The sequence below is a fragment of the Homalodisca vitripennis genome, chromosome 5 (genome assembly GCF_021130785.1).
Source record: "Homalodisca vitripennis isolate AUS2020 chromosome 5, UT_GWSS_2.1, whole genome shotgun sequence".
NCBI classification, from domain to species: Eukaryota; Metazoa; Arthropoda; class Insecta; order Hemiptera; family Cicadellidae; genus Homalodisca; species Homalodisca vitripennis.
Genome location: NC_060211.1, coordinates 127512439 through 127529569, shown reverse-complemented (window position 1 = coordinate 127529569; position 17131 = coordinate 127512439). Strand labels below are relative to the sequence as shown.

Here is a 17131-nt window from a genome sequence, read left to right as displayed (position 1 = left end):
TTTGCGAACCTTGCGCACTTAAGAAAAAGTCAAAAAGTAAAGGGCTGGTTGTTTTAAAACCCATCATTATGACAGCATTAAATTCACGCTGCCAGGTAAGATATCATAGCATTTCTCTAAATAAGACAGTTTCTCCTTTGCTGACAAATACCTAAGCGTATTACGCACTGGCAGTTGTTATAATGAGGTATATGGTATAGTTTGACATAACATTTTATGTTGAGTCGATTTATGTATTTTTATTGTATTTTAGGTGGATCTAATTGATATGCAATCAGAGCCTGACGGCGATACAAGTTTATCCTTAATTATCAAGATCATCTCACTAAGTTTGTTGTTCTACGTCCCTTGAAAACTAAAACTGCTGATGAAGTATCCGACATCCTTTTGGATATATTTTTGCTTATTTGGGGCTCCATACATACTTCACAGTGATAAATGGACGGGAATTTTGTAACCGGGTAAGTGGTAAAAAAAACAAATTACTGTAGTGAAAAGATTCCACCCTAGAATTTAGTATTTTTTGTAATGGTAATGGTACGGTTTTCAGGTTATCGAGAACCTAGCCAGTAAATGGAGTGCCATAAAACTAGTACATGGAAAACCAAGACACTCGCAGAGTCAAGGGTCTGTCGAACGGGCCAATCAAGACGTTTCGAGATAGTCTTGTGGCTTGGATGCTGATAACAACACCTCAGGATGGGCAAATGGTCTCAGGATCATTCAGAATACTAAGAACAACAGTTACCACAGTGGGATCAAGAGAACCCCTTATGAGGCAATGTTTGGTTCACACACAGAAAAAAACTGGATTATTAGATTCCCCTTTGACAGCCGACGTCGTAAAAAAAAATAACTACTGAGGAAGAACTAGAAGGAGAGTTCTCTAAGCTTGAAAAAAGTTTTAATGAAGAAGACAACGAAGAAAATAAATGCTGTGGATGAAGATGCTTCGGAGTTTTTGACAAGGACTGTAGAAAAACAATGAACACGTAGAAAAAGAAAAACTATGTCCAGCGATAACTTAACACTCTGTAATATAGATTGTGACAAAGCAAATAGATTGTGACAAAGCAATAGATTGTGACAAAGCAAACAGCTGTTTTTGAATGTGGTCAGCACATACATTATGAAGTTTTAAATAACGAAGACCTAGGCTTACCTTTGTGCACTCTTTGCTCAAGAAAATCTGCCATAGACACAATACGAGAAAACTGTGTAACTGCATTGAAAAGTCAGGCAGCCAAAATGTTAAAGCGTACTGAAAGAAAATTAACTCCAGTCTCAGTCGGCGATAACGTTTTGGTAAACATTCCTGATGTCGACCGGGGCCGACTAGCTCCAAGAAATGTAATGGCTGTTGTAATAAATAAGAACGATGATTCCTATACCCTTGGTACAAAGCATGGAGTTCTTGACAAACAGTTTTCCAGAAAACCAGTTCCAGGTAGCTCCTAATAAATTTATTAATAACATCGATGTACCTGATGAACAGCTCAATGTCCGTAAAGAAGCAATGAAGTCATCCGGGTTCCAAACAAGGTTTCATCAGATGTGGATGCAAGAAGAAGTGTTCGGGCAGATCTTGCAAATGTGTAAAATCAAATTTAAAATGCAATTCTAAATGTCACGGTAGCACTTCTTGTGCTAACAAGTAAAGTGAATACTTTCTGAAAAGAACTTTAATAAACATTGAAAGTGGTAATGTGTGTGTGAAAAATAACTTTTTTTTCTATTTTCAATAATAAGATACTTGTATTTTACTGTTTTAGTTTTTGTTTTTGATTGAAATAAATGGAATTTCAAGGAAAAATTTGATTTTATTTTACTTGTTATAATGGAATTAGTGTAGGGTATGGTATGGTTGTGTTTGGAGGCTTTTTCGGCGTTTGCGCAAATTACAAATACCCACAACCCGACGTGGGCAAATTAGATTACCCACGTCGGGTTATGGGTATTATGGTTTTTGCTCAATCTCCGATGAACGTGTTTATTTTCGTCTCTTGAGTACTTTCGCTTACCCACAACGCGTTCTGGGTATTTCGCTTCGGCCAATGTCCGAAAAAAAATGCTCAATACGCGGACGTGGGTAATTCACGTTGTCCACATCGCGGAGTGAGTAAAAATTTCGGACATTGTCCGAATTCGGTGTTTGAGTGTAACATATACATACTTCGATAGATAATAGATATCCAAAAACTTAATATGATATCCTATATGGCAATTAATTACGAATTTAGACGTGAATATTCAAGTTAACTTATTGATTAGGTGGGACAATAATATTTTACTTTAGAATTCAAGTCGTTAAGCAGAGCTGACGTGATTTACGAAATGTATAGTTGTCTAAAATTGAAATATAGTTGATTCAATGTGAATGTTGAGTTTAGCTCCAGTTCACTTTCCTCTTAATGCAGAATCTGGAGTGTGACGCTGTAACAGACTTGACTCCTAGAATCTAGAGTCAGACGCTGCTCTAAGAGGAAAGTGAACTGGAGCTAAACCAACATTCACATTGAATCAACCTTTCCCGCCTTAGCTACATCATGTGTTGAATACTCATCATCTGTTTTGAACTCGGCATTTCCTCACCCTTACAGGCCAACGAAGAAGATTCCTAAATTTTTTTCTGTACAGGAATTAAATAATTATACCACTGATTTTTTGTTATAAACATCCGTTTGGTATAGCAACCATAAACAATGAACTTGTAAGGTCAGTGTCAGTAGACACGTGTGACTGGTTGCTGAGGGCGGTCAAGACCAACCAGCCAGACAGAGAAAGTGTGGCCTGCCGAGAGCCAGCACATGATGTGTGACACGAAGTGTTTATCACATGTTAGTATCGTCGTTACCTGAGGCTCTCTCCATTCCTTACAGGTAGACCTTGTATCAGCCGTAAAATCAGAAAAGTCAAAGGAGATCCGAGATCTTTACTGGTGTGTAGACGGAAAGCTGGTGTCAATAAAACCCTACCTTGATCAGTATCTCAAACAAACGAAAGTACTGTTGTATTTAGGACAAATATATGCTTAATGCAACAATAGGAATATTTTTACTTAATTGTAGATAATGTAATGTAGATTCACGACAAAAGAACGGTCAAAAATAAATTAACTTGGCGTTGTATACGTAAAAAGGCAAAAGATATTTAACAAATACCCTTGTAACCTTCAGGTGTCTAAAAATCAATGAATCTCTTAATCAATCTTTTGATAAAATTTTAGAATAATAAATTAATCAATTATTTATATTTAAAAAATCTAAATTTTGGGTTATATTTCATATGTTACGTTACTAATTTAGATTTTTTTTGTACAGGTGCAAATATAAGAATAATATAATAAACTGAACTTAAATCTTCCCACACAAAAAACCTTAGCAGCCTCTGTGTGAAGAACCACAATGCAGAAGAATGAGAGTTCTACTATTACACTTAGATTAAGAGTTCTTTTGCAACAGGTAACTTAGGACAAGAATCTAAGGATTGCTCTTTTTGCACTTAATCCTATAAGGGCATATGCGCTGAATCCGAATGTCAGGATTGTTAGAATAGATAAGTTTAGGTCGCCACCTAACGAAATCCCATTCATGTTTCATGCATCATGGGGAGGAATAACAAGCACTAACCCAGTCACGCCACGGTGAAAGAAAAGTTATTTGTGTTTGTGTTTTGTGCTAATTTTATCTTGTAATGGTACAGTCAGGAGATATTTGAATGTTTCTCTCAATCGCGACATTATCAAAAGTAATTACAGAGATTATGATAAGATTTCTGTTTATTATGTGTTCTTTGAGGTTACGCTTATCATTTACAGAGTTTTGGGCAAAAGTTTATTTATAAAATGCAGAAAAAAAATAAAATTTGAATATAAAAGTACATAATGTATGGGAATCATTAGAACCGAAAGGCTGGAGCGTTGCGCTAATGTGTACGGGTGGGCGATCTGGACTGTAAGTTGAACACTAAATAGCACTTTTCATTAACTGTTTCCTTACCACTTCTATCGACTAATAAACTTCTACCGAATTACACTGACCTGAGGTCGGATGAGGCGTCTACCAGCAGACGTACACAATCCAGACATCCCCTCGCCGCCGCGTAGTGCAAGGCCAAGGCTCCGTTACACGTCCTCTCTAGGGCCGGCATGTCGGCGTCTTTCATCCACCGGAGCACGTTCACTCGTCCGTACCTGGAGAACACACGGAAATATATCAGTTTATCAAACATGAAGATAATGTGACCATTGCAGAGCAAGATGTTACACCATAGTGCAAGACCAGGGCGCAATTACACGTCCTCTCTAGGGCCGGCATGTCGGCGTCTTTCATCCACCGGAGCACATTAACTCATGCGTATTACGTATTATTTAAAATCAGGTATTACAATAAAAAATACGTTATATCTAATTTTATTTCCAAATAAATACTTTTAAACCCTAATTTACACTCTTTATTTACTCTTACCAACAATCCTTTCAATTGCTTACCGTATGTTATCAGAATATAATGACGTCTACATTAACATTTTTCCAAGCTGATCCTGATTACCAATCCGATATTACTATTTAGCACACTGCAAGGTATTGAAGTCCAGTAAATCCAATATTAATTCGAAGCGCTCCAATTGGTGCTAAGCGCTCACTTCTCATTTAAGATATAAGTTGGCGTTTCCGCTCATTTCCTTTTCGTACCTGAACATAATTGTTTGGTTTAAACGAAGTTGGTAATTTATTTCAATTAAACGTTCCTTTGTGTTAAATAATACATGTTATTAAATTTAAGCAACGTTAAAGCTAGACAGTGTAGACCATCTTGAGACAGTTAGTTGGGAAAAATAAGAATAATAGGTGAATTAGATAGAAAAACGTTCATTTAATTGTATTGTAATATCCGGAGTACACACATAGACATTGAGCTTCAGGCATGAACTATTGGAATGCAAGACATTGTTTGTATGGGAAATCCAAGAAATTGTTACACCAGGCTGAGCTTCTTACAAACCACATATGGTGGATCTCCTTAATGTAGGGCATACAAAAAATATTTTGTCCACACCTTCCAATGGAACCTTTTGCTCCCCCTCCACTTCATAAATCGTAATTTCATGGTAGGAAATTATAGAACTTCCAAAAATTAAACTAAATGATCTTATGTACTATTAGATTTAGTCTGACTGACAGTATGAATATAATACACTGACTGACTGTGTATTTACAATACATTTATTGTGTATACTTTTCTCTACTCTTGGTCAGACATGCGGTCTGTGCGAAAGTGGTCGCTGCCCAGGGCTACAGCGGCAACTGCTATCTTTCATCGTTATTTACTTTCATTGAACGAAATTAATGAAAATACTTTCACTTTGGTGGATAGTCTCCCATCTGGTGTTTCGATAGAGAAGGGTCCTCAATCATTTATCTTTGTCTCAGTCAACCTATTAAACGCAACCTAACCGGAAGCCATCAGGAAAAACAGATTTTCTTATCTATGGAACTTTATGATTAGTTAAATAAGAATCAAATACTACTACAATAAAAATCAAATAAGTATTAGAGATGTTAGTAGTATTGTTGTTAAAGAGACTTATTAACCTTAATTACGACAATTTCAATTCCATTCTTTTCTCCTGCTTCTACCTTTAACACCTATTAATGATAGGTGTTGTTGACAAGTTTATGAAAATGGTTTAATTTATCCAAATAGAGTTCCCGTGATACACAATATAAGCTGTGACGTGTTTTTTTGTTTGTTTTATATTTCTGCCTCCTTCACCTTCCCTTGAGGTTTAAATCTTTTCCATCCTTTACTAGTTCGTATTATCCAAAAAAAATAACCGGTAAAGAACACGTATTCTTTACCTTTCAACTTAACAAATGCCATTATTCTGATTTGGATCTCTAGTCATTTTACCACCGTCATCCACGAATGGTACATACCTAAATACACCTGGCATTAAAATAGTATAATTGAAAACCTTTAATTTGTAACAGCAAAGTCTCCCACAACAAACCGTACACAAATTTTTGAAAACGACGACTCCCAAAACTTTGTTCTATTTGGTTTACTAATAAATGAATTCGAAGTTTCAAACTTGCAACCTTGTTGATGTTTGTTTTCGATATGTTTAAAAGTGAGACTTGGTTTTATATCCAGGGATCATAAAACAAACCATGATACGACAGAAATGTTCGGAAGTCGCATCATGGTGTCAACTACAATAGGTAGAACATTTTATTTTATTTATCTAAAACAATTCTGTTTAATAAATGTTTTGTTTACGTTACTCTTATAGATGTTATCTCGTGTTAATTTCGTATTCTTGAAGAGGTTCTCAGTAAATATTGATTATTACCTAAGTGATGCACGCGGCTCTTGTTTTAAATTATATACGTTTTTATATGTAATCGTTTAAAAAGCCAAAAAGTTTTATTTTTATTGGATTCCAACTGACATGCTTTCTGGGTGGATTATTCAAAGCGTGCAAAAATGTCAGACCGGACCAGGGATTCAAACCCGGGTGCCTGGGGTGATAGATGAGATGCAAATTTAAAATTCAACACAGTAGTGACAGTCGTGATGGCAACAGGCAGAGGTGGTCTGACTACTCTCGTCTTACTCCATTCAGCTCTTAATTCCGACAAGTCAGCCACTGAGTCACCAGACCAAACAACCCACGCTGTCAGATCCGTGCCCTCCTTACATTGTTCGTGGCCTGCTTCATCTCCCGTGTCATCCCGGCTCTGTGTCACGACATGCCAGAGCACAGCGTCCAACAATAAATTACTAAATCTGGCAACAAATTTGAACATTCGCCGTTGCTAACGACCCACGATCGAGAAACTTATATGGCAAAGTGTTGGTGTTTTAATACACTTAGCTAATTTGGTTTAAACGTTGACAGAGACTCTCTTAAGATTGAACGATCTTTTAGATCTTAACGCAAGAAACATTGGCAACCTACGATTCATGAGTTATTACTGCAGGCTTCATCATGAAGGCAATTAGGAAAAGCACTACGCCGACCCTGATGACCTGCCGATAACGTGAAGTACCTACAGTCAGAAGGGGCCAAATTGAGGAAGAAGCTCCACAAGAGCAGCGGAGTGCAGGAAATGAAAGCGGGGTTAGACACGGCCGCGGCTGGAGGGCTACTGGAGTTCACTGGAGTCTATGGCCACCGGAGAGCCGTGAACTGCAGTTACACAATAGAACATTGTGAAGACACAAGGCGAGAATGGATCCCAGTCACTAGACGGTCACTGACAAATTGATAGCACTTATCTAGCGAAAGTCCAGCTTGAAATGGTCAACAATGCTATAATCTTGCCTATTGTCGGTTCTTTCATTATCTTCGTTACAAACTTATATAACGAGTGCGGTAGTATTATTAACGTTTGTTGCCAATCAATAGCATGACAGATTCGAAAGCAGTTAATTAACTTGTTTCAGATAAATAGATTTTAAACCATATGAAGCTTACAGATTGAAGAATTTCATAAAGTCCTATATAGGATCCTATTTAAAGTTTCTTTCCATTAACTATCTAAATAGGTATTACTACTTCTAAGGAAAACAGCTGTTTAACTAACTAGTCTTATTTTCCCATCAGCTGACTAAAGGTGAGATTACAAGCAGAACAAACTCCAGATTCCTATTCAAATATTGTAGATTTGCATCACTATTTATGTCGGCTGGATCTACATTTCTCAACTGAGATGCGGATAATGGTGTCGATGTAACTGATTGTCGAACAGTCTTGTTAGCGCGGAATGTCTGGTGGCCGGGGAGGATAGGGTTGCCCAACTACCACCTGTGTTGTAATTAGAAAATACCTCCGAGGAAGAAAATAATAATAACGTAACTGTTCTGCCCATCCGCCCGAACAGTTACAGTTACATCCAACATCTGCTGACTGTGGATCATTATTATAACGAGGAAAAGCGCGAATCCCTCGCTTTATAATAATAGCATATCCAAGTTCGCAACTTCTGTATTATTGTTTACTTCTGTGCTAAATTCAATTAAATCTGATAGACAATGCCCATAAACTAAAAGATCACTTAAAATCACTAGCCGAGTAGAAAATTTTAAATTGAGTATCAAGTATCTAAAACTTCACTATTTTAAAGATGTATCTAAGATTAGAGTAAGGATAGTAGTCTTTAAATACACCGTTAATTTTCCGGCTGTTAAGATACTGTTAAGTCTTTTTGAAAGAGTTGTGAGTTGACTGACAGTGTGTCTGTTTCTCATTATGTCACTGGAAAAAAATATCGATTTTACGAAATCAGTCATGTCCCTACGGGGATTACAACACATTTTTGAAGTAAGTATATATTATTTTTTGGTAGCGGAGCTTTCCCTAGTAATGGAAACAAACTCGTGGAGAAGTTCCAACGTTTAGAAAATAAACAGAGATAATATATTGTTATATTAAAAAAAGTGTCACACGGGATTTTGGATTCCACTGATTAGATTTAATAATACGATAAGTAAATACAGCTAAGTATGTGTCAAGGAAATTTTACGTTTGCCAACCACTGAGAAAGAATAACAGGATTTCAGACATTAGCCACCTTTGTATACAAAATATCCTTTCATGCCTTCCATCGCCAATAACAAACTTTAAACAAAGCACTGTTCGAGATTTGTACTGTGTCCAAGAATATCACAACATCATTATGTATGGCGACAAATACATAAACTGGACATTTTATTAATGTGGTTATTACTGTAGTCAATGATAAAACATTTACAACTATGAGTGTAGAGAATTCTGGTTCCTTGTGCGGTGCAAGAATTTTGAGGTGCATAAAACCAATTAAAATACATGCTGCTAAGAAAAAATGTTGTATATGACATTTTTTACTGTTAACTTGACAGACAAGCGTAATAACAGAAAAGGGCTTTAGTCAAGTAAACCAAATATTTCGGATTGTCGATCATTTTGTTTCTATAGATCGTTAGATCTGACTATCCAGATTATAATTTCCACGTTCCGTCCTCTGTATCATACCAATAATTTGACAACTAATTTCTCTGTGATGTGAAAGTCACGGAGGAAACACGGAGAAATGACAATCTTGAACCTGTCGGCGAACAGGTGGTAAGGTGACGCAACCAAGTTTCAAGAAATTATATACGTTGTTTTATAAATGTTTGAATTATGGTATTGAAATAAATTGTATAATTTTATAAAGTAGATAAGCAAATTAATTATTGGCAAGTAAATATGGATTGTTTTGCTTAAGAATAAATCTGTAAATTTCGGATGATCGGGTTTATATAATAAATGCAAACATTCCAAAGTTGTTTTCCCTTGTTTACAAAAATCAGTATTAGAATTTCAGTTGGAAATTCATCAAACATAAATATTTAGGCAATTCAATAAATTTTGGATCGTGAAAACGATCAGTGAGTAAACTGAATAAATTCTAAGCCATACATTTAGCAGCAATAAATTTCGTTTTGAATAAAAAGTTAAGTCTAAGTAGACATAACTTATTGCTATAAAAGTCTAGACTTACTCGTATTTCTTAGAATGTGGATACCCCTGAGATGAAGTGCTGCTATAACCGAGAGAAGAACGTACAGCAGAAGGTCTGGTATAATGCCACAAGACGTCTTGGTAGTTTGTTGACAATACCTCCACAAACGGACACAGATATACCGACGCTGGCCAACTGCCAATTATTTGTGGTTAGTGCACAAACCTAGATCGAGTCTACATTCCATTTTGTCGTCCTACATTAACCAGGAGATATAATAGTCATCATTTGTTATTGTCGTTCCTGCCGAGTCAGCGTCCGTTACATCGCGTCACATCGCGTCACGTCACGTCACATCACGTCGCTTCGGACTCCGCTTCCACACTGTTATAATTGAAGATTGTTCAATTATTACCGAATTTTGACACTCTGCAGAAGACCAACAAAATTATTATGCAATTCATCAATTTTATTTTTCCAAAAATTAAACAATTACAGTTGTTTTATCCTGTTTAGTACAGGCTACATTATAACACAATTTGTTATTACAAGTGAATTAAAAAGCTTCCTGATGGAAGCAATATTACTAAAGCGATAACGTACTTAGCCCTTTAAAAGAAATATAAAACGTAACACTACATCAAATATAACCTAAAAATCATTAAACGTGTCCCTGTATTTTAAATAGCTTAATGAATAATTAATGTCAATGAAGCCCATAAAATGCAACCGCCAATGCATTGAAAATATTTTATTTGGGAAATTAATCACCCTAAATTTATACCTCAAGGGGTCCTAACCATCACTGCGGTACATGAACGAATTTGAACAACAGACATAAAAATCATTACTCTTGCTATTTTAACACGTAATCAATAGGCTACTACGTTTATAAATTGATTTTAGGTATAAACATTGATATACCCTTTTTTTCATTTTTGGATCATTCATTCCATATTGAAACGACGAAAATTGGTGAAAATTCGTTACTACCTAAAATATAAAAACGATATAACAAAATATTTACATTCATCTAGGCCTACTGAGATGTATTAGATGATTTGATGTAATATTGATTATTATTGAGGTGATACAAATCGATTTTAGGGTTGGAAAATATGTTTTATATTACATTCATAATCCTGTAAGATAACTGCCCTGCATAAAAAAGTACAAAGGTTAATTGTAAAACTTATCTTAATTTCATCAAGAAACAAATATTTTAAAACGAGTCATTTTCATCAATTACATTTAATTGAAAACAAAACAATTCTTTGGGTTATAAATAAATAAAAAACATGTCACTCCCTAAAGATGTATCTCATGTACATTTTGAAAATATTTACTTTTTTATCTTCTACCGTTTTTAATTGGGTCTGATTCCAAAAGAGCCTAAATTGCCTATTTTAAAGTATCTGTACTTTCGTTGAGTGAAAAAAATTGTTTTCTCCTTTTTTGGTACTCAAGAAAGGACTATAAGTTTAAATTACAAACACATTTTCCAAGCTCAAAACCGATTGCACCACCTTAATGGTTCTAATGGAGGACTGAACGTGACCAAATAAGAAGTTAATCTTATGAGCAATACGTAAGACGCCATTTTAAATGGTAATTGAATTAGTGCACCCATTTGTGTTTTAATCCAGTAGAGTGCGCAATGTCGCAAGAGGTGGGGGGGGGGGGGGTGAGGGGGGAGTCACTGGAGCAGCAGCAGCACACATTATGCCATTTTGTCATTTGCCTGGATGTGTCATCGTGTCCTCAGGTCGCGGTCGGGAGAGCTGGCAACTGAGTGACGGCTTGTGACAGCTGACTGCTACAACTGTCTCCCTCACCCGGCAGAATAGAGGTCCTCACCTGTTAACTGTTTATTTCTTCAGTCAACCTAAAAATGTGTCTTGTCAATCAGTAACACTTTGCGTTTGTTCTAGAAATTCCGCTAGGTTGTTCATATTGAGTTATCCTACTACAATCCGATTTAAAAAAATTCTTTTGGTGAATTCTAAGGACACTTTGCCCTCAGGAGGGATCACTTCTGGCTGATTTATACCTTCCAATTGAACCTAAATTTGGCACAGCTAAAACCGACGTGTCACTTAAATCTGGGCTACCTTACAGCTGTCTAGAAGCGGCACATCACTAACAGCAAATGTTGAGATTTAGTTTTGTAAGTGTAGATGGATAGGTCTAGTTTACTGCGGTAGATGACTGTTGGAGATGGTGGGGCTCCCTAAAGTGTCAAAAGTTCTTGCTAGCCTAGACATAGGGGTTGCCATCCTCTGCCTGCTTTTACTGGAGAGGCTGGCTTCCCCTTCTTCCAACGGGACTTGACTGAGATTAATGCCCTAAATTCTTCCTCAAGATCTTGACAGGAGGCGGCCCATACTCCCAACCTTATCTATCCAGAATATTTATCACTCCGGAAGCAGCGCAAAGGTCTTTTTAGGACTATGTGCAATTTCTAAGTTTCTTGTCCTAAGAGAACAAAAAAAAAAAAAAAATAACAGAAAAAAAACACTAAGAAATACTTGTTTTTCAGTAGAATCATACTATTTACTGTCAATTTGTTGTTTATATGGGAAGAATACGGTCGGTTCAAATACGGTTGAAACACACTTTAAATGTTTATTCTTTTTAAATTACAATTCTCAAATCCTTAATTCTTGGAATTTGTACAACTTTCTCTCCACATATTTAATAAATCGATAACTATTTGAATTATATTTATCAAAATCGAATATTGCTTCTATTTTATGCTTAACTAGATATATATTATGTAGTGTGGACTACGGCAGCGCCGAAAGTGCCGTACAGGCTATCGAAGACATTTGTAGTCACACTCACTGGAGTTTTAATCTGACAGGTAATATCTTTAATTATATTAGTTACACAAGAGATAAATGAACCAATGCTATACATTGAGGAGTGGCAAAAGCGAGTACTCCAACTGCCATTCGTGAAGTACGAGGTCAGGTAATAAATATTTGAATAGTACCAACCAAAGGTGACGTGGCGCAGCCTAGGACCGGACCTCAGAACTAATGAATAGTTCCCAGAACTTCAGCATACCACGCCCTTACGCATCTTGTATCTCCTGTGAATCTAATACAATTAAAGGAAATACCATAAGGGATGTTTTAGTTTGTCGCCAGCTGCAGTGTGGGCAAATGTCGGAAATAACTTCAGTTCTTCAAGAAGCACTCGTGATTTATATACTAAGAATTGCAATTTAAAAGATTGAACTGTAATTGAATACAAATTCTTCCCATGTTTAAACTACGAAAAAACAGTGAAAATGCGTACCACTGTAAACAAAAAACCCACTCGTCTCTAAAAATGGTCCATAGAATTTATTTTTAGAATAAATTTTGAAATCGGAGTGATAGTCGATAATATCAATATTTAGTCTACTTTCTACGTAATTTCCAAATCCATCCTCCTATATAATTTCTCTTCCATTCTTTCAATTGAGATTCAGCCAGACTTTTTGCTCATTTGGCTCAGGATCTCACTACGAGATAGTTCCATTTGACAGAACGGCCTTTACAGCCTTGTTTTGGAAGGACATGCCAAAGAAAGCATCTTAATTTGATAAAGCAGTCCTAAATTAGCACGGGACTGAGGAAAGCATGGCTAATAACGAGGGCACATCTAGTTTCTCTTACAATTAAGCAATAACATTTTATACGAGAAAGCACAATTGAAGGGGGTACATTGTACTGTAATTTAGAAGGTCCAGAGATACCTCTATTCTAAGTAGGTAGCTGGGCCTGTTAATAACTATAAAGGCAGTATACGTACGAACAAGCATATAAGATATTTCACAGTATTACATATTCCCATATAAGTTGCAAAAAATATTATTTTAAATATCTCATATAAAATATTTGATCTCATAATAACTTGATAGTTTTTTACAATACGGTCTGCAGTCTCACTCAAGTAAATGTACTATTAGATTTAGTAATGCCTGTTATCTGTTGTATTATCAAAATTATACAACGTAAAACTCAAACTGAAATAAATTCAGGGTAAAATAAAATTTATTTTTATATTTAATACAATTTGAATTTAGGCCTATTATAATAAAAGGTAATATATCATATGACTTTCTTATAAAGTTCATGTGCTGTTATTACCACTAGTCTTAAAAATTAAAACGAGATATAGATAACACAAACAGTTTTATTAGTATTTATTCTAAACTATACTGTACTTCTGTAATATGCTGATGCCATATTGACGGAAAAGAGAGCATTAAAATGCCCTTATGCAGAAGACAGTTAAACTCAAGTAAAAATCTATTACAGTAACGGATATCCAATTAATTTTGTTAATTTTTAATTGTAAATTCCAAAAGACACAATACTATTTTAAATAACAATATGCAGAAATGTTTACTACGTATTACTCAGTAATATTAGTATTAAGTCGGATATGAAGCTAGTTACTCTGGGATTTAGTTACTTTCCGTAATACGCAACAACTATTGCTAATGTGTTCGGCCACCCAGAATTGTTTACTACGTATTACTCAGTAATATTAGTATTAAGTCGGATATGAAGCTAGTTACTCTGGGACTTAGTTACTTTCGTAATACGCAAAAACTATTGCTAATGTATTCGGCCACCCAGAATTGTTTACTACGTATTACTCAGTAATATTAGTATTAAGTCGGATATGAAGCTAGTTACTCTGGGATTTAGTTACTTTCGTAATACGCAAGAACTATTGCTAATGTGTTCGGCCACCCAGAATTGTTTACTACGTATTACTCAGTAATATTAGTATTAAGTCGGATATGAAGCTAGTTACTCTGGGACTTAGTTACTTTCGTAATACGCAAAAACTATTGCTAATGTATTCGGCCACCCCTAAAGTGACATGAGCACAATTCACCAAAACTGTCAGCGAACTTTCTTTTGCAAAAACTTTTCTAGATCACGCCGTGTGAATAATTACCAGAAACTGGTGATAATATATACAGTAGATATGATTTTTGTATATATCCTTGCACTTTTTCGCAAACATTAAAAATGGAACTAGATTTTAGACAAGTTGAATACCAATTATAGGGCAAAATAAAATTCACAATTGAACTTTGACCGTATAGAAGTGGGTCAGCATAACCCGACAGGCAGAGAATGTAATTCAACCCTTGATACTAAAAAATAAGTTATGACTTGCTAACTTCTTGTACTTATCTCTGCAATTAACCTTGGCAATGACAACATTCATAATTTATCAGGTGATGGTTGTATTTCTTATCAATAGCGACTCAGGCCTTCGCATATTAGGAGTTGCTAAGAAGATATTCACAATCCTTCAAAATCCACCACTTAGTCCTAGAAATATAAAGGTCCTAAAACTGCATTTTACAGTTCTCAGATTCTACAACATGACTCTGATGCTAAGTACGAGTCATATTGCAGAAAAATACTTCGTGCTTATACGTATAAGCAGCCGATATGACTTCGTGTTTGTATAAATAACAACAAACATAATTTATTTATACGTAACAAGTTTGAACAGAAGCACAAACAAATACTGATATAAAGTAATTATATGTGACTGTGCAAATGTTACATTCGTTATGTTACTGAAACCTTGTACTAACCAGGCACAATACGTTTGTTGAAGAATATTTATGAATTTAATGGACCTGTTATCCATTAACGTCAGTTATAGCTGTTTATAATCGGTTAAAAATCGTAATCTTTTAAATGTTTAAGACACTGCTACTTTAATAGATATAAAATATACATTTTACTAATGCAACAGTAAAATTTAATAGCCTTGATTTTATAAAATACAAAGTAATATACTAACATGATATATGAATGAAGCAAGTGCTTCTTACACTACTTTCAGCGAAGGCAACTGCCGGAAGATCAATTGCCTAATGCACTGACTGGCTGTACCAAAGATTAAATTGTGCAAACCCTTTAGTGTAATCATGTTATTACTTTTTACTACTACCATTAACATATATTTAAATACAGTAATTAAACTTCAGTAATTAGAAATCAGAAATACAGTATTTAAAAATAAACTTCAAACAAAAGACAGTAATTAAACTCGGCATAACGTAATTAATGGAAAACAAGAGAAAATGTTTTAACAGTTTATCTAGAAGACGTATACTAAAGGTTCATAAATGTTTACCTTAGAAATCTGTTGCCTTTTATCACAGAATGGTGCCTATATTTGATCAAATATAGACCATGTATAATGAAATTTCAGTGAAAAAATACCAAATTTCATAACGAAACACTTCGTGCAACTATTTCGTCTCAATAAACCCAAAAACTGTAAAGTGTATTCCTTTTTTCAAATATTAGAGCTACTTTGCAGTAGTAAGAGTTCAATAAAACCCATTAGTAATGAGACCTTTTTAAGTTTTATTTCATTTTTCAAAGGTATTATGGGATAGAATGCAAAATATACACATCTACGCGTACATTCTCGTACATTGTTAGTAACAATATTGATTTACTGATCTATAAGTTTCACTCATGGTCAACCGGTTGAAATTGTATGATTCACAGACAAACCGTATTCGCCTGCATATGAGTAAAGCTATAAGCTTCTCTGGAAGAATCTTCCATTGCTGGAAACAAGGACATTGTGCTGGGTAACACGCGCATACCAGGAACCAAATTATGGTTTCCCGAGTCTAACAGCAAGTAGCAAAAACCTCAAATGAATGCTGCATATTTACATAAATGGTGTTGAGTCCCTGTTCCAAGAAGGCACTATAGGCGAAGATCTTCCCTAATTGTAGTAATACTAGTTTGAATCTGCGGCTGTACCATTTCTCTAGCAGAGCGCAGCCCGGCGGCACGGCGCTGCCTAACCACTGTTGCATGTACAATTAAAGTTTAATAATCCAGAAGAACGTGTCCTAGGCGTCCTTTTCTATTAAAGGTAGAACAGACGAGCTTGTATAATGTAACTAACTGTTCATGATGAATATTGTCGTATGCTTTTACTTATCAATAACTATTTACAATCCTAAATCAACTCAACTTCAAAAGCATTCGCAGAATTTTAAAACTTCTTCTTGATAAATTAACCAACATTGAAACTTAGTGTTGTTTAGTTTCGGAACAAAAACTTGTTAAAGCTTTTGATTCCAGAGCGAATTTATAACACATTTGCTTTGGTCCTGACTGATTAAAATTTTGGATTATAATAGCTTAAATCCCTGAATTCTTAAAAGCTTTATCCTTAAATCTTCAAAGACTAACTAAATAAAAATCTATACAAAAATTGTAAGGTTTTGAACCTTAGTATTATGATAATGCTACTGTGAGGATATAACTACTATAAACACTACAAGTAAGTAAGTATTGGGTTTTATATTTTGATACGTCCATGTTCCACTCTTCCAGTTAAACAAGCTAATTTTGTAGAAATAACATGATATTATGGGATTTAAAGCTTAAATCGTTCTGGGCTCTGATGAAATGTTTTATTTCGAAACTGAACGACACTGCCTTTATTGGTGTAATTAAAAACGCATTAAACTTTACGTCCAATAACGACAAAATGTCACCCCTCTATAGGGATGCAACACCAATCTCAAGGAATGCATTTAAACTTTTTGTAAGCTCGAGTAGAGGCTCACACGAAACGAGA

The 17131-nt window shown here is 35.2% G+C and overlaps 1 protein-coding gene across 2 annotated transcripts in view; it reads right to left on the bottom strand.

The window, feature by feature from the left end:
• Positions 1–17131, bottom strand: part of LOC124362857 (espin) — a 144957-nt gene that overhangs the window by 86385 nt on the left and 41441 nt on the right. For both annotated transcript variants that reach the window (XM_046817717.1, XM_046817716.1), the window contains exon 2: positions 4040–4192. In XM_046817717.1, coding sequence (XP_046673673.1) covers positions 4040–4164 — 125 coding nt within the window. In that variant the 5' untranslated portion in view covers positions 4165–4192. The remainder of the gene's footprint in view (positions 1–4039; positions 4193–17131) is intronic.